Source organism: Loxodonta africana, chromosome 13 (genome assembly GCF_030014295.1).
Source record: "Loxodonta africana isolate mLoxAfr1 chromosome 13, mLoxAfr1.hap2, whole genome shotgun sequence".
Classification (NCBI taxonomy): Eukaryota; Metazoa; Chordata; class Mammalia; order Proboscidea; family Elephantidae; genus Loxodonta; species Loxodonta africana.
In genome coordinates, this window is record NC_087354.1 from 7,379,809 (window position 1) to 7,402,240 (window position 22,432).

The 22,432-nt window shown below is 39.9% G+C and overlaps 1 protein-coding gene across 4 annotated transcripts in view; it reads left to right on the forward strand.

Moving 5' to 3' along the window:
• Positions 1-22,432, forward strand: part of NIPA1 (NIPA magnesium transporter 1) — a 100,230-nt gene that overhangs the window by 27,380 nt on the left and 50,418 nt on the right. For 2 of the 4 annotated variants that reach the window (XM_064296209.1, XM_064296210.1), the window contains exon 3: positions 11,543-11,647. The exons of the other annotated variants lie outside the window; for them this stretch is intronic. In XM_064296209.1, the coding sequence (XP_064152279.1) occupies positions 11,644-11,647 (4 nt within the window). In that variant the 5' untranslated portion in view covers positions 11,543-11,643. The remainder of the gene's footprint in view (positions 1-11,542; positions 11,648-22,432) is intronic. 4 annotated transcript variants of the gene reach the window in all.

A 22,432-nucleotide genomic window follows, 5' to 3' on the forward strand; every position in this document is an offset into this window, starting at 1 on the left:
TACCAGAAACCAGCACATACAACCATCACCACTACTCCTCTAAGATAGTAGGTGAGAGCCTACACCACACACTAGGTGACCAACCATCAGGACACCTGAGCTGATTCTATTCAAGAATAGTGAATGGACTCAAAGGTTCATATACGTGGTAACAGCTCTAACCATCTGGTAACAGGACATAAGTGCTTCAAAGCCTCCAGTAATCGAGTTAGCACACTCTAGTAGCCCATCTGGGTATATTGAAACAAAACAAAACAAGAAGATAGGACTCCATGGGCAAATATAAATTATTACAATAACTTACAGATGGCCCGGAGACAGCAGTTGATACCAAATCACATAAAGAAGCAGACCATGATTGCTTCTACAAACCCCCAAAACAGAGAATCAAGATCTCTCCCAGATGAAGATATATTCCTGGAATTGCCAGATGTAGAATTCAAAAGACTAATATACAGAACACTTCAAGGCACAAAGATGACATCAGAAATGAAATAAGCCAATGTGCAGAAAAAGCCAAAGAACATACAGATAAAGCAGTTGAAGAAATTAAAAAGATTATTCAAGAACATAATGAAAAATTTAATAAGCTGGAAGAATATATAGACAGCATTCAGAAACTCAAAAGATTAAAATTACAGAATTAGACAATAGGAAGCCAGAGGAGCAGAATTGAGGAATTAGAATGCAGAATTGGGAGGATGGAGGATAAGGCAATTGGCACCAGTATATTTGAAGAAAAATCCAATAAAAAAAATGAAGAAACCCTAAGAATCACATGGGACAGTATCAAGAATAACTTGCATGTGATTGGAATTCCAGAACAGGAAGGGATAACAGAAAATACAGAGAGAATTGTTGAAGATCTGTTGGCAGAAAACTTCCCTGACATCATGAAAGATGAAAGGATATCTATCCAAAATGCTCATTGAACACCATACAAGGTAGATCCCAAAAGAAAATCACCAAGATATAATCAAACTTGCCAAAGCCAAAGATAAAGAGAAAATTTTAAAAGCAGCTAGGGATAAATGAAAAGTCACCTACAAAGAAGAATCAATAGGTTCAGACTGCTCAACAGAAACCATGCAGGCAAGAAGGCAATGGGATATGACATATATAGAGCACTGAAGGAGAAGAACTGCCAGCCAAGAATCATATATCCAGCAAAACTCTCTCAAATATGAAGGTGAAATTAAGTCATTTACAGATAAACACAGGCTTAGAGAATTTGCAAAAACCAAACCAAGCTACAAGAATTACTAAAGGAAATTCTTTGGTTAGAAAATCAATAATATCAGATATCCACACAAGGACACAGAACAGAGCATCCTGATATCAGCTCAGATAGGGAAATCATAAAAGTAAAATAAGATTAATTAAAAAAAATGCTGAAAACAGGAAATCACTGATGTCATTATGTAGAAGATGACAATAATCAGTAAAGAGGGACTAAATACAGGAGGCATAGATCTTTGATATGGAGAGGAAATCAAGGCCATATAGGGAGATACAAGTTAGGTTTAAACTTAGAAAAATAGGGGTAAATATTAAGGTAACCACAAAGAAGAATAACAATCCCATACTTCAAAATAAAAACCAAGATAAACATAAAGACTCAGAAAAACATATTCAACTACAATGAAAAAGAGAAACACACAATTTACAAAAAAACTTCTCAGCACAAAAAAGTAAGTGGAAAATTGTCAACAAAGGCATCAAAATGACAACACTAAACTCATACCTATCTATAATTATGCTGAATGTAAATGGACTAAATGCACCAATAAAGAGTCAGAGAGTTGCAGATTGGATAAAAAAAGCATAATCCAGCTATATGCTGCCTACAAGAGACACACCTTAGACTTAGAGACACAAACAAACTAAAACTCAAAGTATGGAAAAATATACATAGCAAACAACAGTCAAAAATGAGCATGAGTGGCAATATTAATTTCTGACAAAATAGACTTTAAAGTTAAATCCACCACAAAGGATAAAGAAGGACACTATATAATGATTAAAGGAACATTTTACCAGGAAGATGTAACCATATTAAATATTTATGCACCCAGTGACAGGGCTGCAACATGTAAAACAAACTCTAACAGCGTTGAAAAGTGAGATAGACACCTCCACAATTATAGTAGGAGACTTCAACACACCACTTTTGGTGAAGAACAGGACATCCAGAAAGAAGCTCAATAAAGACACGGAAGATCTAAATGCCACAGTCAACCAACTTGACCGCATAGACATGTACAGAACACTCCACCCAACAGCAGCCACGTATACTTTCTTTTCTAGTGCACGTGGGACTTTCTTTAGAATAGACCACATATTAGGTCATAAAGCAAGCCTTAGCAGAATCCAAAACATCGAAATATTACAGAGCACCCTCTCAGACCATAAGGTCATAAAAGTAGAAACCAATAACAGAAAAACCAGGGAAAAGAAATCAAATGCATGGAAACTGAACAATACCCTGCTCAAAGATGCCTGGGATATAGAAGACATTAGGGATGGAATAAAGAAATTCATAGAATCCAATGAGTGAAAACATATCCTATCAGAACCTTTGGGACACAGCGAAAGCAGTGCTCAGAGGTCAATTTGTATCAATAAATGCACACATACAAAAAGAAGAAAGGGCCAAAATCAAAGAACTGTCCCTATAACTTGAACAAATAGGAAGAGAACACCAAAAGAAACCCTCAGGCACCAGAAGAAAGCAAATAATAAAAATTAGAGCAGAATTAAATGAATTAGAGAACAGAAAAACAATTGAAAGAGTTAAGACCAAAAGCTCGTTCTTTGAAAAAATTAGCAAAATTGATAAACTATTGGACAGACTGACAGAAGAAAAACAGGAAACAAGTAACCCAAATAAGAAATGAGATGGGTGATATCACACAGACCCAACTGAAATGAAAAGAATCGTATCAGATTACTAGGAAAAATTGTACTCTAACAAATTTGAAAACCTAGAAGAAATGGATGAATTTCTAGAAACACACTACCTACCTAAACTAACACCAACAGAGGTAGAACAACTAAATAGACCCATAAAAAAAAAAGGGATTGAAAAGGTAATCAAAAAACTCCCCTCCCCAAAAAAGCCTTGGCCCTGACGGCTTCACTGCAGAGTTCTACCAGACTTTCAGAGAAGAGGTAACACCACTAATACTAAAGGTATTTCAGAGCATAGAAAAAGACAAAATACTCCCAAACTCATTCTATGAAGCCAGCATATCCCTGATACCAAAACCAGGTAAAGACATCACAAAAAAAGAAAATTACAGACCTATGTCTTTCTTTAACTTAGATGCAAAAATCTTCAACAAAATTCTAGAAATAGAATTCAACAACATATCAAAAAAATAATTCACCATGACCAAGTGAGATTCATACCAGGTATGCAGGAAACCCTGGTGGCGTAGCGGTTAAGTGTACGGCTGCTAACCAAAGGGCTGGCAGTTTGAATCTGCCAGGTGCTCCTTGGAAACTCTATGGGGCAGTTCTACTCTGTCCTATAGGGTCACTATGAGTTGGAGTTGACTCGACGGCACTGGGTTTGGTTTTTTTTTTTTTGGTTTGTGCAGGAATGGTTCAACATTAGAAAAACAATGTAATCCATCATATAAATAAAACAAAAGACAAGGACTGCATGATTTTATCAATTGATGCAGAAAAGGCATTTGACAAAGTCCAACACCCATTCATGATAAAAACTCTCAGCAAAATAGGAACAAAAGGAAAATTCCTTGACTTAATAAAGGGCATTTATACATAGCCAACAGCCAACATCATCCTAAATGGAGAGAGCCTGAAAGCATTCCCCTTGAGAATGGGAACCAGACAAGGATGCCCCTTATCACCACTCTTATTCAACATTGTGCTGGAGGTCCTAGCCAGAGCAATTAGGCTAGATAAAGAAATAAAGGGGATCCAGATTGGTAAGGCAGAAGTAAAAGTATCTCTATGTGCAGATGGCATGATCTTATACACAGAAAACCCTAAAGAATCCTCAAAAAAACTACTGAAACTAATAGAAGACTTTAGCAAAGCATCAGGATAGAAGATAAACATACAAAGATCAGTTGGATTCCTCTACACCAATAAAAAGAACATCAAAGAGGAAATCACCAAATCAGTACCATTTACAGTAGCCCCCAAGAAGATAAAATACTTATGAATAAATCTTACCAGGGACGTAAAAGACCTATACAAAGAAAACTACAAGACGCTACAGGAAGAAACCAAAAGAGACCTACATAAGTGGAAAAACATACCTTGCTCATGGATAGGAAGACTTAACATTGTAAAAATGTGTTCTACCAAAAACCATCTATAGATACAATGCAGTTCTGATCCAAAACCCAATGACATTTTTTAATGAGATGGAGAAACAAATCACCAACTTCGTATGGAAGGGAAAGAGGCTCCAGGTAAGTAAAGCATTACTGAAAAGGAAGAACAAAGTGGGAGGCCTCACTCTACCTGATTTTAGAACCTATTACACCGCCACAGTAGTCAAAACAGCCTGGCACTGGTACAACAACAGATACATGGACCAATGGAACAGAATTGAGAATCCAGGTATAAATCCATCCACATATGAGCAGCTGATATTTGAGGAAGGCCCAAGGTCAGTTAATTGGGGAAAAGATAGTCTTTTTAACAAATGGTGCTGGCATAACTGGCTATCGATCTGCAAAAAAATGAAACAAGACCCATACCTCACACCATGCACAAAAACTAACTCCAAGTGGATCAAAGATCTAGACATAAAATCTAAAACAATAAAGATCATGGAAAAAAAATAAGGACAATGTTAAGAGCCCTAATACGTGGCATAAACAGTATACAAAACATTATTAAGAATGCAGAAGAGAAACCATATAACTGGGAGCTCTTAAAAATGAAATACCTATGCTCATCCAGAGACTCCTCAAAAGGGTAAAAAGACTACCCACAGACTGGGAAAAAGTTTTTAGCTATGACATTTACTGTCAGCACCTGATCTCTAAAATCTACATGATTTTGCTAAAACTCAACTACAAAAAGACAAATACCACAATTTAAAAATGGGCAAAGGATATGAACAGGCACTTCACTAAAGAAGACATTCAGGTAGCTAATAGATACATGAGGAAATGCTCACTATCATTAGCCATTAGAGAAATGCAAATCAAAACTACAATGAGATTCCATCTCACTCCAACAAGGCTGGCATTAATCCAAAAGACACAAAATAATAAATGTTGGAGAGTTTGTGGAGAGACTGGAACACTTACACACTGCTGGTGGGAATGTAAAATGGTGCAACCACTTTGGAAATCATTTTGGCACTTCCTTAAAAAGCTAGAACTAGAACTACCAAACGATCCACAAATCCCACTTCTTGGAATATATCCTAGAGAAATAAGAGCCTTTACATGAACAGATATATGCACACCCATGTTCATTGCAGCACTGTTTACAATAGCAAAAAGTTGGAAGCAACCAAGGTGCCCATCAATAGATGAATGGATAGATAAAATATGGCATGTTCACAAAATGGAATACTACGCATCGATAAATAACAATGATGAATCCATGAAACATTTCATAACATGGAGGAATCTGGAAGGCATGATGCTGAGTGAAATTAGTTGCAAAAGGACAAATATTGTATAAGACCACTATTATAAGAACTGGGGACATAGCTTAAACAGAGAAGAAAATATTCTTTGATGGTTACGAGGCGGGGGGGAGGAGTATTCACTAATTGGATAGTAGATAAGTTTTATTTTAGGTGAAAGGAAAGACTATACACAATACAGGAGAGGTCAGCACAACTGGACTAAACCAAAAGCAGTTTCCTGAATTAACTGAACACTTCAAAGGCCAGCATAGTAGGGGCGGGGGTTTGAGGACCATGGTTTCAGGGGACATCTAAGTCAATTGCCATATTAAGGAAACATTCTGCATCCCACTTTTGAAAGTGTCATTTGGTGTCTTAAACGCTAGCAAGCCGCCATCTAAGATGCATCAGTTGCTCACCTGGAGCAAGGAAGAATGAACACAAAAGACACAAGGTAATTATAAGCCTAAGAGACAGAAGAGACCACATAAACCAGAGACTACATCAGCCAGAGACCAGAAGAACTAGATGGTGCCCGGGCACAACCGATGACTGCCCTGACGGGGAACACAACAGAGAACCCCTTGGGGAGCAGGAGAGCAGTGGGATGCAGACCCCAAATTTTCTTAAGAAGACCAGACTTAATGGTCAGACTGGGAGTAGAAGGACCCCAGAGGCCATGTTCCCCAGACGTTGTGTTACTCGAAGACAGGAACCATTCCCAAGGCCAACTCTTCAGACAGGGATTGGACTGGAATATGGGATGGAAAATGATACTGGAGACACATGAGACTAGGTTGGCATCTCCTGCCTGGAGGGGAGATGACAGGGTAGAGGGGGCCAGAAGTTACCCAAATTGACGTGAGGAGAGAGAGTGGAGGGAAGAACTGTGCTGTCTCATTAGAGAAAGAGCAATTATGAGTATATAGCAAGGTGTATGTAAATTTTTATATGAGAGACTGACCTGATTTGTAAACTTTTTTTTTCACTTAAAGCACAATAAAAATTAATAATAAAAAAGAAATAGACATTTTAATATAATAGTTGGGGACTTTTACATTCTACTTTTGGCCTAAAAAAATTATAAGGTCAGCAAAGAAATAGAACATTTGAACAAGACTATATACAACATAGAGCTAGTAGACGCCTATGGAACACTCCCCCAAAAAACATCAGATGCGCATTCTCAAGGGCGCATGAGACAGTCTCCAAAACAGATCATAAGCTAGGCTATAAAATTAAGCGTCAGTACATTGAAAAGGATTAAAATCATACAAAATATGTAAGTACAATGGAATTATATTCGAAATAAACAACAGAGGAAATTTTAGGAAATTCATAAATATGTGGACATTAAACAAGTCACTACTAAATAACCAATAGATTAAAGAAGAAGGAAACCCTGGTAGTGTAGTAGTTAAGTGCTATGGGTGCTAACCAAGAGGTTGGCAGTTCAAATCCACCAGGTGCTCCTTGGAAACTCTGTGGGGCAGTTCTACTCTGTCCTATGGGGTCGCTATGAGTCGGAATCGACTCGACGGCAGTGGGTTTGGTTTTTTGTTTTTTAAAGAATAAATCACAAGATAAGTTAGAAAATTCTTTCAGATAAATGAAATAAAAACTACTAAAACTTACGGGATGCAGCTAGTACAGTGTTCGGAGGATTTATAGCTGTAAATGCTTATATTTAAAAAAATAAGGACTCAATCAGCATCCTAATCTTTCACCTTAAGATACTGGAAAAAAAGAGAGCAAACTAAACCCAAAACGAGCAGAAGAAAGAAAATGATAAACATGAGAGTGAATATAAATGAAACAGAAAATAGAGCAGCAATGGGGAAAATAAAACCAAAGATTGACAAACTGAAGCAAAAAAGAAAGCTCAATTACTAAAATAAAAAATGAAAGGTATTAATAGAAATCTTAGAGAAATAAAAATAATTATAAAGGAATATTATGAACAAAAATTAGATAACCTAGATGAAAGGACAAATTCCTAGAAAGACACAAACTAGTGAAACTGACAGAAAAGAAATGGAAAAGTTGAATAAACATGTAACAAGTAAAGTGAGTGAATTCGTGATTTAGAAACAAATACAACTACCCATCTCCTCGTACCCCCCAAGGAAGAGCCCATGCCAAGAAGGGGATATGGAGAAGCTGAAACTGCCATGGTTTGCTGGTGGAAATGGAAGATGGTTCAGCCTCTGAAAAACATTTTGGTAGGTCCTCAATTTAAAGAGAATTGCCATATGACTCAGCCATACTATTCCTAGGTATATACCCAAAAGAACTGAAATCAAGGACTCAGATACTAGTGCACCAATGTTCATTGCAGCTTTCACAACAGTCAAAAGGTAGAACAACTCGAGTGCCCATCGGGTGAATGGATATACAAAATGTGATATACAGTGAAATTCAATAATGAGGAGAAATGAAATTCTGATACATGCTGCCACATGAATAAACCTTGAAAACATGCTGAGCTGAATAATTAAGACACAAGAGGTTGAATATAAATCTTTCAAGTATGACCCCACTTATATGAAGTATCTAAAATGGGCAAATGGAGAGATAAAAGCTTGTTAGTGATTACCAGAGGCTGGGGCAGACGGAAATGGGGAGTTATTACTTACCGAGTTTCTGTTTAGGGGAATGAGAGACATTTGAAAATTAATATTGGTAACAGTTGCACAACATGGTGAATGAAATTAATGTCACTGAATTGTACATTTAAAAATGGTTAAAATGGCAATTTTTTTTTGTTATGTATATTTTACCACAAGAAAAAAAGTGTGACATAAGAGAGGAGAGAAGATTAATCAGCAAGCTCGCTTCATTCATGGACACTTGCAGAGTTATACAATTACAAAGAAAGAAAAAAGAAGAAGAAGGAGAAAAGCCCAGGCCAAAATAGCTTTACTGGTAAATTCTACCAAATTCCACGTTAATGCTGGGGTTAGAGTTACAATTATTAGGGCTGGCACCCTTGGGGAAATGTAATTGACCGTAAATGTGAGGCTTTCTATCTAAACTCTGAATTACATTCACTGATCTGTGTGTTCTTGTAGATGTGTAGTAAATTTTGACATCGGGAAGTGTGTCCTCCAACTTTTTCTTTTTTATATTGTTCGGCTGTTTTGTTTCTCTTGCATTTTTGTATGAGTCTTAGGACCAATTTACCATCTTCTTCAAAGAAGTCAGCTGGGATTTGAGTCAACCTGAGGAGTATTGCAATATTAGCCATATTGATTCTTTTTGATCCGTGAATATGGAATGTCTGTTTACTTTGGTCTTTTTAAATTTCTTCCAACAATGGTTTATAATTTTCAGAGCATAAGTTGCGTTTATTTTGTTAAATTTATTTCTCAGTATTTTGTTTTGATGCTATTGTATTCAGAATTGTTTTCAAAGTTTTATTTTTTGGTTGTTCATTGAAAGTACATAGAAATACAACTGATTTTTATTTATGGATCTTGTATCCTGCAGTTGTGCTGAATTTTTTTTACTGGTTTTAATAGTTTTTTAGTGGACTTTCTATACATAAGATCATGTCGTCTGCCAATAGGTACAGTTTGACTTCTTCCTTTCCAATCTGAATGCCTCTTGTTTCTTTGTCTTTCTTTGGCTGGAACCTCTGGTACAATGCTGAGTAGGTAGAAGTGATGAGAGCAGATATCCTTGTCTTGTTCCTGATCTTAGGGGGAAAGTATCCTGTTTGTATGATGTGGTGTGAATTAAGGTCTGTAATTTTCTTGTACTGTTCTTGGTGTTAGTACCAGGGTAATTCTGGACTCATAGAAAGATTTGGGGAATTGTTGCTTCTATTTTTGGAAGAGTTTGCAAAGATTTAGTATTAATTTTTCTTTAAACATTTGGTAGAATTCACCAGTGAAGGCATCTGTCCATGAACTTTTCTTTGTGAGAATTTTTTTTTTATTACAAATTCAAGCTGTTGTTATAGGTCTATCTAGACTTTTCTTTCTTGAGTCTTTTTTTTTAATTAATATTTTATTGTGTTTTTGGTGAAGGTTTACACAGCAGTTTAGGTTCCTATTAAATAATTTCTGTACAACTTATTTAATGATTTTGGTTATATTCTTCACAAGGTGTGAACATTCTCAATATTTTTTTTCTGAATTTTGTTTCCATTAATCTAGTTTTTTTCCCCCTTTACAGTCTCATCTTTGTTTTAAAGTCATTGTTGACCATTTGGTCCTATATGGATGATTTTTTAATGGAGCACATAGTGCTTATGGGTGATATTCATTATATTTTGAGCCAATTTGTTATTTAGCTGCAAGGTGACCTCAGGCTAGTTTTGGTTCAATGTTTGAAGAGTATCTCAGAGCCCTAGTCTCTGGGAGTCCTCAAGTATCAACCAGGCCAGTATGTCTGGTTTTTTTCCTAAGGAATTTGGGGTTCTTGTCCACATTTTTCTTCCATTCTATCAGGGTCCATCTATTGTGGCCCCAATTAGAACAGCTGGCAGTGATAAATGGAACCAGCAGAGTCTGCTTCTTCTGGTCTCAGGGTAGATGATGCTGCGGTTTGTGTAGACTATTTGTCCTGTAGACTCGTTTCTTCTTTGAGTCTTTGTCTTCTTTCTGTCTTGCCCTGGACAAATAGAGACTAATACTTGCATCTTAGGTGGCAACTCCCAAGCATTTAAGACTCCAGACACTACTCATCAAATTAGGATGTAGAACGTAAACCTTCTGAATTATATTATGCCCGTTGACTGAGTTATCCCATGAGACTATGGTCCTAAGCCTTCAAACCTAGTAAACCAATCCTGTGAGGTATTTGCTTATGTCTAAAAAGTATCTGTAACTGTGCCCCCTATGTGCTTTATTATATTTATGAATATATGTGCATAAAATCACATGCATATACATATGAATACACACACGTATATATATCACACACATACCTATGCACATATATGCCTATATGCATGCATATATATACGTGCATATATTTTGTGGTTGTTCTTACTGTTGTTTCACCACCACTCATCTGTCATTTTGTCATAGTTTGGTGGCTTGTGACTTGCTGTGACACTGGAAGCTATGCCACCGTTATTTCAAATCCAGCAGGGCCACCCTTGGTGGACAGGTTTCAGCAGAGCTTCCAGACCAAGACATACTAGGAAGAAGGACCTGGCGATCTAGTTCTGAAATGATGACCAGTGAAAACCTTATGAGTAGCAGCTGAACATTGTCTGATACAGTAGCAGAAGATGAGCCCCTTAGGTTGGAAGGAAAAATATGACTGGGAAAGAGCTGCCTCCTCAAAGTACAAATGACTTTAATGACATGGCTGGAGTCAAGCTTTTGAGACCATTATTTGCTGATGTGACGTGACTCAAAATGAGAAGAAATAGCTGCAAACATCCATTAATGAAAACATGTAATCATAAAATGGGCAAAGGACTCGAATAACCATTTCACCAAAGAGGGCATTCAAATGTCCACCAAACGCATGAGAAGATACTCAAGGTCATTAGCCATCAGAGAGAAAATGCAAATCAAAACCACAATGAGATAACCATTTTGCTCCCACTAGAATGGCTAAGGAAACTCTGATGACATAGTGGTTAAGAGCTATAGCTACTAACCAAAAGGTGAGCAGTTTCAATCCACCAGGTGCTCCCTGGAAACCTTATGGGGCAGTTCTACTGTGTCCTACAGGGTTGCTATGAGTTGGAATCGACTTGATGGCAACGGGTTTGGTTTTTGTTTAGGATGGCTAAAATAAAAAAAAAAGAAAACCTGTTGGCGAGGATGTGGTGAAATTGGAACTTTATCCATTGCTGGTAGGAACGCAAAATGTGACAATCGTGGAAAACAGTGTGACATTTCCTCAAAAAACTAAAAGTAGAACTACCGTATGACTCAGAAATTCCACTCCTAGGTATATACCCAAAAGACTTGAAGGCAAAGACACAAAAAGAGACTCGTACTACTCACAATAGCCAAAAGGTGGAAACAACCTAAATGCTCATCAACAGATGAATGGGTAAGCAAAATGTGGCACATACATACAATGGGAAACTACTCAGCGAGTAGGAGAAATAAGTCTTGATACATGCTACAGTATGGATAGAGCTTGAAGACATTATGCTGTGTGAAATAAGTCAATCACAAGAGGACAAATATTGTATGATCTCACTTATATAAAAAAAAAATAAGAAAAGGCAACTGTATAGAGACCGAGTTTATTAGTGGCTACCAGGAATGGAAGAGAGGGGGAAAGGGAGGGTTATTGCTTATGGAGTACTGAGTTCCAGTTTACAGTGATGGCAAAATCAAACTGATTAGGGGTATGGTTGCAGAGTCAATTATTGTAAGGGCCATCAATAAATTGTACACTTGTAAAAAGTTTAATCAGCAGATACTGTGTGATAGACATATTTACAACAACAACAAAAAAGAGTAGGTGCTGAGGCTGCTTATGTACAACCAGAGACTTGATGGGATTTGGTTCCTTGGTTTGAGGCTTAGAGTCTTAAAAGCTTGCAAGCAGCCATCCAGGGCACAATTGATTTCTGCTCACCTGGAGCAGCAGAGGAAGAAGGAGAGTCAGGAATAGGCAGAGGATATGGTGTGTGTGGCTATCTGCCTACTCGAACAACTGCCTCCTTTGCCATGAGACCAGAAGAACTAGGTGGTGCCTGGCTACCAGTGTTGTTGTTGTTAGGTGCCACTGAGTTGATTCCGACTCATAGCTACCCTGTGTACAACAGAACGAAACACTGCCTGGTCCTTTGCCATCCTCACAATCTGTGCTATGCTTGAGCCCATTGTTGCAGCCACTGTGTCGATCCATCTCGTTGAAGGTCTTCCTCTTTTTTTTCTTTTTCTTTTAATTGTGCTTTAAGTGAAGGTCTACAGTTCAAGTCAGTTTCTCATACAGAAACTTAAACACACTTTGTTACGTGACCCTGGTTGCTCTCCCTATAATGTGACAAAACACTCTTCTCCACCCTGTATTTCCCGTATCCATTCAGCCATCTCCTTTCCCGCTCTGCCTTCTCATCTCACCTCCGGACAGGAGCTGCCCACTTAGTCTCATGTGTTTACTTGAGCTAAGAAGCACACTGTTCACTAGTATCCATTTTATGTCTTATAGTCCAGTCTAATCTTTGAAGAGTTGGCTTTGGGAATGGTTTTCGTTTTGGCTAACAGAGAGTCCGGGGGTCATGTCTGGTGGGGTCCCTCCAGTCTCAGTCAAACTATTAAGTCTGGTCTTTTTACTAGAATTTGAGTTCTGCATCCCACTTTTCTCCTGCTTCATCAGGGCCTCTCTGTTGTGTTCCCTGTCAGGGCAGTCATTGGTGTCAGTGGGGCACCATCTAGTTCTTCCAGTCTCAGGCTGATGCAGTCTCTGGTTTATGTGGCCCTTTCTGTCTTTTGGGCTCTTATTTTCCTTGCATCTTTGGTGGTTTTCATTCTCCTTTGTTCTAGGTGGGTTGGGACCAATTGATGCATCTTAGATGGCTACTTACTAGCTTTTAAGACCCCAGACACCACTCGCCAAAGTGGGATGCAGAACGTTTTCTTAATAAACTTTGTTATGCCAATTGACCTAGATGTCCCCTGAAGCCATGGTCCCAGGCCCCCACCCCTGCTACTCCATGAGGGTCTTCCTCTTTTTTGATGACCGTCTACCTTTAAGGAGCTCTGATGGCACAGTGGGTAAAGTCATCTAATGCTAATCGAAAAGTTGGCGGTTCGAAACCACCAGGGGTTCTACTGGAGAAAGATGTGGCAGTCTGCTTCTGTAAAGATTTACAGCCTTGGAAACCCTATGGGCTCACTATGAGTCAGAATAGACTCGATGGTGGTAGGTTTGGTTTTTTAGTTTGACTGCTTTACCAAGCATGATGTTCTTCTCCAGGGACTGGTCAGGCACACCTTAGTCCTCAAAGTGACGTCTTTGCTTTTTAACACTTTAAAGAGGTCTTTTGCAGCAAATTTGCCCAATACAATGTTTTTGTTTGGTATTTTCACTACAGCTTCATGGGTATTGATTGTGGATCCTAGTAAAATGGAATCCTTGAAAATTTCAATCTTCGTTTATCATGATGTTGCTTATTGGTCCAATTGTGAGGACTTTTGTTTTATGTTGAGGTGTAATCCATGCTGAAGGCTATGATCTTTGATCTTCATCAATAAGTGCTTCAAGTCCTCTTCACTTTCAGCAAGCAAGGTTGTGTTATCTGCATAATGCAGGTTGTTAATGAGACTTCCTCAGATCCCGATGCCACGTTCTTCTTCATATAGTCCAGCTTCTTAGATTATTTGCTGAGCATACAGACTGTAAAAGTATGGTGAAAGGATACAACCCTGACACACACCTTTCCTGATTTTAAATGCTTGTTCCATTCAAATGACTGCCTCTGTCTATGTGTACAGATTCTTCATGAGCACATTTATAAGTGTTCTGGAATTCCTATTCTTCGAAATATTATCCATAATTTGTTATGGTACACAAAGTTGAAGCCTTTGCATAGTCACAGGTAAACATTTTTTTGGTATTCTCTGCTTTCAGCCAAGATTTCAACTGACATCATCAATGATATCCGTTGTTCCACGTCCTTTTCTGAATCCGGCTTGAATTTCTGGCAGTTCCCTGTGGATGTACTGTTGCAACTGCTTTTGAATGATTTTCAGCAAAATTTTACTCGTGTATGGTATTAATGGTATTGTTTGGTAATTTCCACATTCTGTTGGGTCATTTTTCTTTGGAATGGGCACAAATATGGATCTCTGTCAGTTGATTGGTCTCCCAAATTTTTTGGCTTAGACCAGTGAGCACTTCCAGCACCACATCTGTTTGTTGAAACATATCAGGTGGTATTCCATCAATTTCTGGAGACTTGCTTTTTACCCATGCCTTCAGTGTAGCTTGAACCTCTTCCTTCAGCACCATCAGTCTTGATCATACGTTACCTCCTGAAGTGGTTGAATGTCGACGAGTTCTTTTTGGTATAGTGACTCTGTGTATTCCTTCCATCTTCTTTTGATGCTTTATGTGTAGTTGAATATTTTCTGGGTAGAATCCTTCAGTAATGCAACCCAAGACTTGAATTTTTTCTTCAGTTCTTTCACTCTGAGAAATGTCAAGTGTGTTCTTCCCTTTTGATTTTCTGTCTCCAGGTCTTTGCACATTTCATTATAATACTTTATCTTCTCGAGCCGCCCTTTGAAATCTTCAGTTCTTTTACCTCATCATTTCTTCCTTTTGCTTACCTGCTCTACATTCAAGAGCAAGTTTCAGAGTCTCTTCTGACATCCATTTTGATCTTTTCTTTTTTTCCTGTCTTTTTAATGACCTCTTGCATTCTTCATGTATGATATCCTTGATGTCTTTCCACAGCTCGTTTGGTCTTCAGTCATTAATGCTCAATGCTATTTATCCAATCGATTCTTGAGATGGTCTCCAAATTCTTGAGATGATATATTCAGGGTCTTACTTTGGCTCTTGTGGATTTGTTCTAATTTTCTTCAGCTTCAACTTGAACTTGCACATGAGGAATTGATGGTCTGTTGTGTAGTCAGCCCCTGGCCTTGTTCTGATGATATTGAGCTTTTCCGTTGTCCCTTTCCACAGATGCAGTCAATTTGATTCCTATGTATTTTATCCGGTGAAGTCCACATGTATAAAAAAAAAAAGCTGTTTATTGTATTACAAAAAGGTATTTGCAGTGAAGAAATCATTGGTCTTGCAGAATTCTGTCATGCGATCTCTGATGTTGTTTCTATCTCTAATGCCTTATTTTTCAACTACTGTTCCTTATGTGTTTCGAACTTATGCATTCCAAATCACCAGTAATTATCAATGTATCCTGATTGCAGAAGTTGATAAAAATCTTCAGTGTCTTCCTCTTTGGCTTTAGTGGTTGGTGCATAAATTTGAATAGTAGTTGTATTAACTGGTCTTCCTTGTAGGCATATGGATATTATCCTCTTGCTGACAACATTGTACTTCAGGATAAATCTTGGAATGTTCTTTTTGACCATGAGAGTAACACCACATACATATAGATTCTCTTATCTCTGCATACATATATACATACCTATACCTACTGGTACACACGTATACCTATATAACTATGTTTGTGACAATACACTTTTTGTTGTTATTTTTGGTGTTGTCACATTATATTTGTTGTTTTCTTTAGCAAAACATCCTTTCATGTATGTCTTAGTGGCATCATTTACTTTGGTCCAGTTGTGCTCATTACGTGCACATTTGATTCTACTTTCCCATTACCAAAAATAAATATCTACAATCTAAAGAGTATTGTCCCTCCACCCACCCACCCACCCATCTCTGGCAACCACGAGTGAACATTGGTTTCTGTATATATATCTATTCTTGTCTTCTTATAAAAGTGGTATCATTCAATATTTGTTCTTATGTGACTGACTTATTTCACTTATCATTATGTCCTCCAGGTTCATCCATGTTATGTTTTGTGGACTCATCAATGTTCTTTATGGTTGCATAGCATTCCGTTGTATGTGTGTTCCACATTTTACTTACCTATTCATCCTTTGAAGGGCGCTTAGGTTGTTTTCATTTTTTTGCAACTGTGACTAATGCTACAGTGAACATAGGTGTGCATATGTATGTTCGTGTCCGACTCTTTGTTTCTTTCCTTGATCTCTCTGTTAAGCTATCTGCCTCATTTGGTATCGCACCCATCTCTGAGGCTTCGCTAGTTGCTAGTTGATTTACTATTATCTTTGACAATACTCTGGAGCATACATTGCCCACAGTTTTAGCCAATTAAATTTGGTTAGGTGTAATTGTTGAGTCCAGTCTTTGAGGTTTGTTCTGACCACAGTAGGGCCCTTCTTTACTGTCTCTTTCCCTGGTTCTCTCTCGCAACCCAGCTGGCCTGTGGTTTAGCTTGTTACTGTCACACAGCTACCAGCCTTCTCTTAATTGTTTATCCCCAAAATCTCCTTTGTTTTTGAGTCTCCTTCAGCTTGAGCTTTCCTGCATTATCTTGGAAATAAAATGAGTTCCTTTGGGGAGAGCTTCAGAGCTCTCTGTTCTTATGGCCTGCCTCTCTGGGCATAATTTGTGAGCCCCTGCTTTGGCTTTGTGGTTGGGTATTGTCAAATAAAAAACAAATACGAATGTTATTTCCAAGTAAGGTCACACTTACAGGTACTGCAGCTTAAGACTTGAACATATCTTATTAGGGACACAAATTAACCCATAATAGTCTGCCCTCTGGCCTTCCAAAATTTGCGTCCTTCCCGTGTGCAAAATATAGCCATCTTATCCCAACATACCCAAAGGTCTTAACCCAATCCACCATTAACTCTACATTCAAAATCTTATCTAAATATTATCAACTCAAAAAGTCCCCAGTTTCATCTTCTAAATCATTTAAGTCAGATATGAGTGAGACTGTGGGTATGATCCATCCTGGGGAAATATTTCTCTCCATCTGTGGATCTGTGAAACCTAGGAAACAAGTTACCTACTTCCAAAATACATTGGTGGAACAGACATAGGCTAGACATTTCTATTCCAAAAGGGAAAAATTGGAAGGAAAAACGGGTCACAGGTCCTAAGGAAGTCTGAAACCCAGCAGGGCAAATTCCACTCAGTTTTAGGGCTTGAGAATAATCCTGTATGCCCTGATACTCTGTTGTCAGGACCCACTGTGTAGGTCCTGCATGGTAGTTTCTGGTGTTTTAGGCTTACCTCTCCAGGTATGGAACCTCCACCCTATAAGCAAGCTTGGGTGAGGGCTATTGGGGCCTCAGTATTCTTGGCTGTCACACCTAGGGTAGAGCCTCCACTCTATGAGTAGGGGTTGGGTAGAGAAAAGGAATGAGCCTTCAACCTCTTGGCCACACTCACTAGGAGTATAGTCTCTGCAATTCAGGGTTTCAAGAGATGAGAAATGCTGGCAGCCTGCCCTTTGTAATAATTGGGAACTGAGAGAAGAGGGTGTCTCTTCTGGAACACAGCAGCCTGAAATGGGGCTTCTGTCAAGCTGACCTGCAGCAGGTTGGGACGCAGTGGCTTAGAGAGCAGGTGCTACGGACTCCAGCTATTTTTACTGAGATTAAATAAGGTTTCTTGAGTAAATGTTTTCTTCATTTGCTGTACACCTTTAGGACAATTTATGAGACTTAAAATATTTTTTAAAATAATTTTTTCACATTATGGTTGTTTTGCTGGGGTATGGGTCCTCACGGCTCCTCATGCCAGCATTTTGGAAGCAATTCGTGGCTTTTTACTCTTAAATATTCAACGTACGTTTTGGGCGTATAAGGACATTTCCTTAAATAGCTACTGTGTGATTATCACATTAATGAATTTTAATAAGTGTGTTGCATAACAACCCGGCAGCACCTGGACCCAGTCTGCAAAGAAGCAAACAAATCAGAGGTCAGCTTGACATCACCACTATAGTGGAATACGGCCACCTCGGCAGGGGGAGTCCACTGCTTGAGGTCAGTGGCAACCATACCATGGCATATGGTGGGGCTATGCAGGTACCCTGTGGGAGCACAATGAAGGTCCACTGTCTTACCTCCCAACTGAAGGCAAACTGGTCCTGGCTGTCTGGGTGTAGAGGGATGCTGGAGAAATTGCTAGCCAAGTCAAGCCCAAAATGATAAGTGTCCAATGCCTCCCAATTTATTCCATGGCCCTTGAGGTGAGGGTTGCCTGGGTATAGCCACCCAGGCTGTCTGTCCTAGTGTTAAGGCAGTGACCTCTGAGAGAACCCAGATCTTTTGTCAGGAACAATTATTTGCCAGAGAAACATTTTGTAGAATAGACAGTTTGATCAAATATACGGCACAAATAAGAAATCCCCTTGCAGGAAACTGCTGCATTGAGACCGCAGACACCTTGCCTGAGATGCATGGTCCAGGCTGGGATTGTCTTGTCTCCTTCCATCAGACATTTAAACCTATCCATTGAAGTGCTCAATTGTCCCTATGGCTTGGGGTGATAAAGAATGTGAAGAGTTCATTCAAGATTCAGTGGAAGACTCTGTATAGGATAAAAGGCCCTGATATGATTTACCTCCCAAGATCGCCCTGGCCTGTTGGCTCAGGAATTGGTCCCTGCACAGGTTTTAGCCTTGTCCAGGGTCTTGTAGGCAGGTCACCTTCCTGTGCTCTCTGGCATTTTCTGATGACAGTGGCAGTCCATGCGTGTAGGCCCAGTCTAGGATGGTGTGTGAATCTCCGTGGATGATCCTCTCTTAAATTCAGGAGGTGGTCGATTGCACAGCTCTTTGCTCTGAAGCAGACAATGCTTCAGCCTCTGCAGTCAGCTGGTAAGACTGGTCTGCTCATTGGTTTTTTCCACTCTCGGCATCGGGGCTTTTCTGATGACTGTCCACACAGGGAACAAAAGCTTATCAGAAGCAGAACTGATTTTGTTTTTGTTTTTTCCAGATGTCTCATCTCCATAGGGCTGGCTTTATAATGTCAGTCCTGGAGTTGTCAGTGGCCAGATTGAATGGCCAGTCTATTAGCTACAGCCTACGTCACAGTTTCCATGTGCCCCTCTCAAAATGGCCATAACTGCAGCAATTCCCATCAGGACTTGGAGGCAAAAATCTATAAAGTTGTGCATTAATACATCAACATCCTCAGTACATACAATCAGGATTTATAGGGGCCCCAAAGGGACTTATCCATAGTCAGGCTTGGGCAAGTGTCTCAATGATAGTGACCTCGGTCCCAAAAGTTTACCCCATTGAACTTTAATTGTTGCATAAGGCCCTTGCTCCTCCCTGGTGACAGAGGGACCTAGGCTTAATCCTCAGCCTTAATTACTTCTGAAAGAAGATCTGGGAAAGGTTGGCAAAGTCCTCAGTCATTTATGGAGCCACAGCTCCACCGTACCAAGTGCAAGCATGGGTCCAGCCCAGTTGCCTGGTAACCTGGAGGCGGGCCCTCATATTTTGGTTTTCCCAGTAAGATGGCAGCTGCAACTGTATTGCTGTTTGGTTATCTTGGCAGGGGCCGCTATCAGAGAATTCCAGAGAGGGCCTCTGAGGTCTCTTCAGGCTTGCTCAACACAAGATATCTTGAAGGGCTTTTTAATCCTTTTTTTTTTTTTTTCGCTGCTGTTTTAACTCTTGCTTGGTACTGGGTGTTACAGGGTATTCTCATTGCCAGGGACCTGCTTATCCCCTCCACCTATCTCCAGTCTCATGCTCTACTGACTGAATTAGCTGAGCCTTGCTGGCAAGCCTGGCATTTCCCCCTCAGACACCTCTTGCTCCCACAAATGGGATGCTAATATTTCAGTGGAGGAGGAATGTGCTGCACGCAAGTCCTTCTCAAGTGGCAGCTCTGCTTCCAGCTGCCTAATATGGGCCCTAGCAGCTAGCTGTGCTTTGGACACCCCTCTCAAGGCTGCCAGAAGGAGCTACCCCACACTGCTGCCGCGTCACGACAATCTGGCTTTTGCTTTGGGGTCTTCAACTGATGCAGCACATCCTTAATGCCCTTAGATGTTTTCAGGGCATCCCTGTACTCACTCAGTGGGCTCTAGTTATCCAAGATATCTTCTCCCCCGCCCCCACATGGAGGACAGGAGCCATCCCGGGATTCCTCCTGTCAAGGTCCCTCTCCCTGCCATATGTCCAGCACTCATGGAGGTTTCCTTGGTCTCCTGACTGGCTTCCCAGTTGTTGTGTAACAAACCGGTGGCTGCTGGACCCAAAATCGGCCACAGCTCCAAGAGACTGATGAAAGACTCCGGAACCAGTGATCATGACATACGGTGTATTGGGGAGCTTACTTATGGGACAGTTGGCCTAGGGTGGTGGCTGGACTAGTTTAGCACTCCATAACCACCTAGCGGGGGCCATAGACTTATATTCTGTTCCAGCTGGGACTAAGGCTTATTGTTTTTCTTCGTAAGTCCTTGGGCAGCCAGCGTTCCCAGGGATTTCACGTCCAGTCCCAGTTGTTTTTATTCTTGTTGCTGAGGCGTTCCTTGGCCTTGGCTGCTGGCCCAGTCACACCATTCTTGGTCTTGTACCTTAGCCCGAGTCCATCCCGAGTTCATCCCCAGCATGCTTCGGGGAAAAGCAAAGCTGACTCCATTAGGACGGGATGCGTATAGCTGAATAGCATTACCCTGCACTGTGTTTTAGTACTAGTAGCTGATAACAGTTCTGCAGTGACCACCAGGGGCCTTCTGAGGCTTAGCTAAACTTTCTGACTCACTGGACACCATGAGCCACCTTCACATCACATTTACTCAGAAGGACACAAGACAGCTGCAGCAGGCAGGTACCACAGCTGCCCTACCTTAGAAGTGTTGTGGCCCCACAGGGTAATTGTCACAGAGACAGAGCTTCCATGCCCCACAGGAGACACCTGTTCTGAATCAGTGCATTCGGGAGCCCAAAGTCTTGGGATCTACACCAGTGTTTATCGTCCTCCAGTCCGGGTGCCATTTGGCTGTCATTAATTATTTTTACCATAAGTGGTGTCTGGTGTAGTGAGTTTGAGGGAATTCAGGCAAATCAAGAAAAAAGATATCATGAGATATTGTTGTACAACAGGCCATTTATTGGTGTCAACACGTTGACACCCTCAGGAGGTCTTCCAGAGGCAAATTGTATAAGGAGCCACCAGAAGGGGAAGAGGGCATGAAAACCTCCGGGAAAGGGTGGGGGGCCTTATGTGCATCTTCTGCGATGTTCTCCAGACACATGGTTGGGAGTCTCCAGGTCAGAAGACTCCAACACAGCTGCACCTTGAGGTCCTCATAACTATAGCACTTCATCTTATCTATGGCTGACAGATGTTGGGCGCAGTTTCATGGGTTACATAAAACGGGCTGGCTGTAAGTTGCTCAAAATCCGATTATTTGAGCTATTTTTAAAACAATTGTGTCCAAATTTTTGAGTTTGGTGCCGGTAGGGTTTTTTGGGCTAACAGGCCTCAGCTTGCTATGAAGAAGTAAACAACTTGGGACCAATACACAGAGGTCTTTTTTTTTTTTTAAAATAATTTATAACACCTGGCAACATGGCTATCTGCTTTCTAGAGCCAGAAAGAGAACTATAGATCAAATTCTCATGTAGAAATAGAAGATGTTTTGTTAATCTTTTATCTACGTCAGTCCATATTCAAATGTCAATCGTCCCAATACTGTCCTTTATAGCACCCTTTTTCCAACCTAGGAACCCTGGTGACACAGTGGTTAAAATGCTTGGCTGCTAAGCAAAAGATCAGCAGTTCGAACCCACCAGCTGCTTCACAGGAGAAAGATGTGATAGTCTGCTTCTGTAAAGATGTACAGCCTTGGAAACCCTATGGGGGAAGTTCTACTTTGTCCTCTAGGGTCGTTATGAGTCAGATTCGAATTAAGGGCAGTGTGTTTGGTTTTTTCCAACTAATATCTTGTGTTGCAATTAGTCCTCATGTATCTAATTTCCTTTAATCTGGAATAGTTCTTCAGGCTTACTTTGCCTTTAACTATCTTGCCATTTCTGAAGAATACAGGCCAGTTAATTTATAGATTATTTTATAGCTCGGTTTTATCTGTTTCCGCTTTCATTTTGGCAGGAATATCACAGATGTGATGCTTTGTCCTTTTCAGTACATCCTCTCAGGAAGCACATGATGTCAGTTTGTGTCATTACTAGTAATGCTTTAACTACTGGGTTAAGGTGGTGTCTGCTAGGCTTCACCACTGTGAAGGTGACTTTTCCCCTTTATAATTAGTAAATAGTTTATGGAGGTGCTTTGTTTAGACTATGTCATAATCCTGTTCTTTAACAAACTT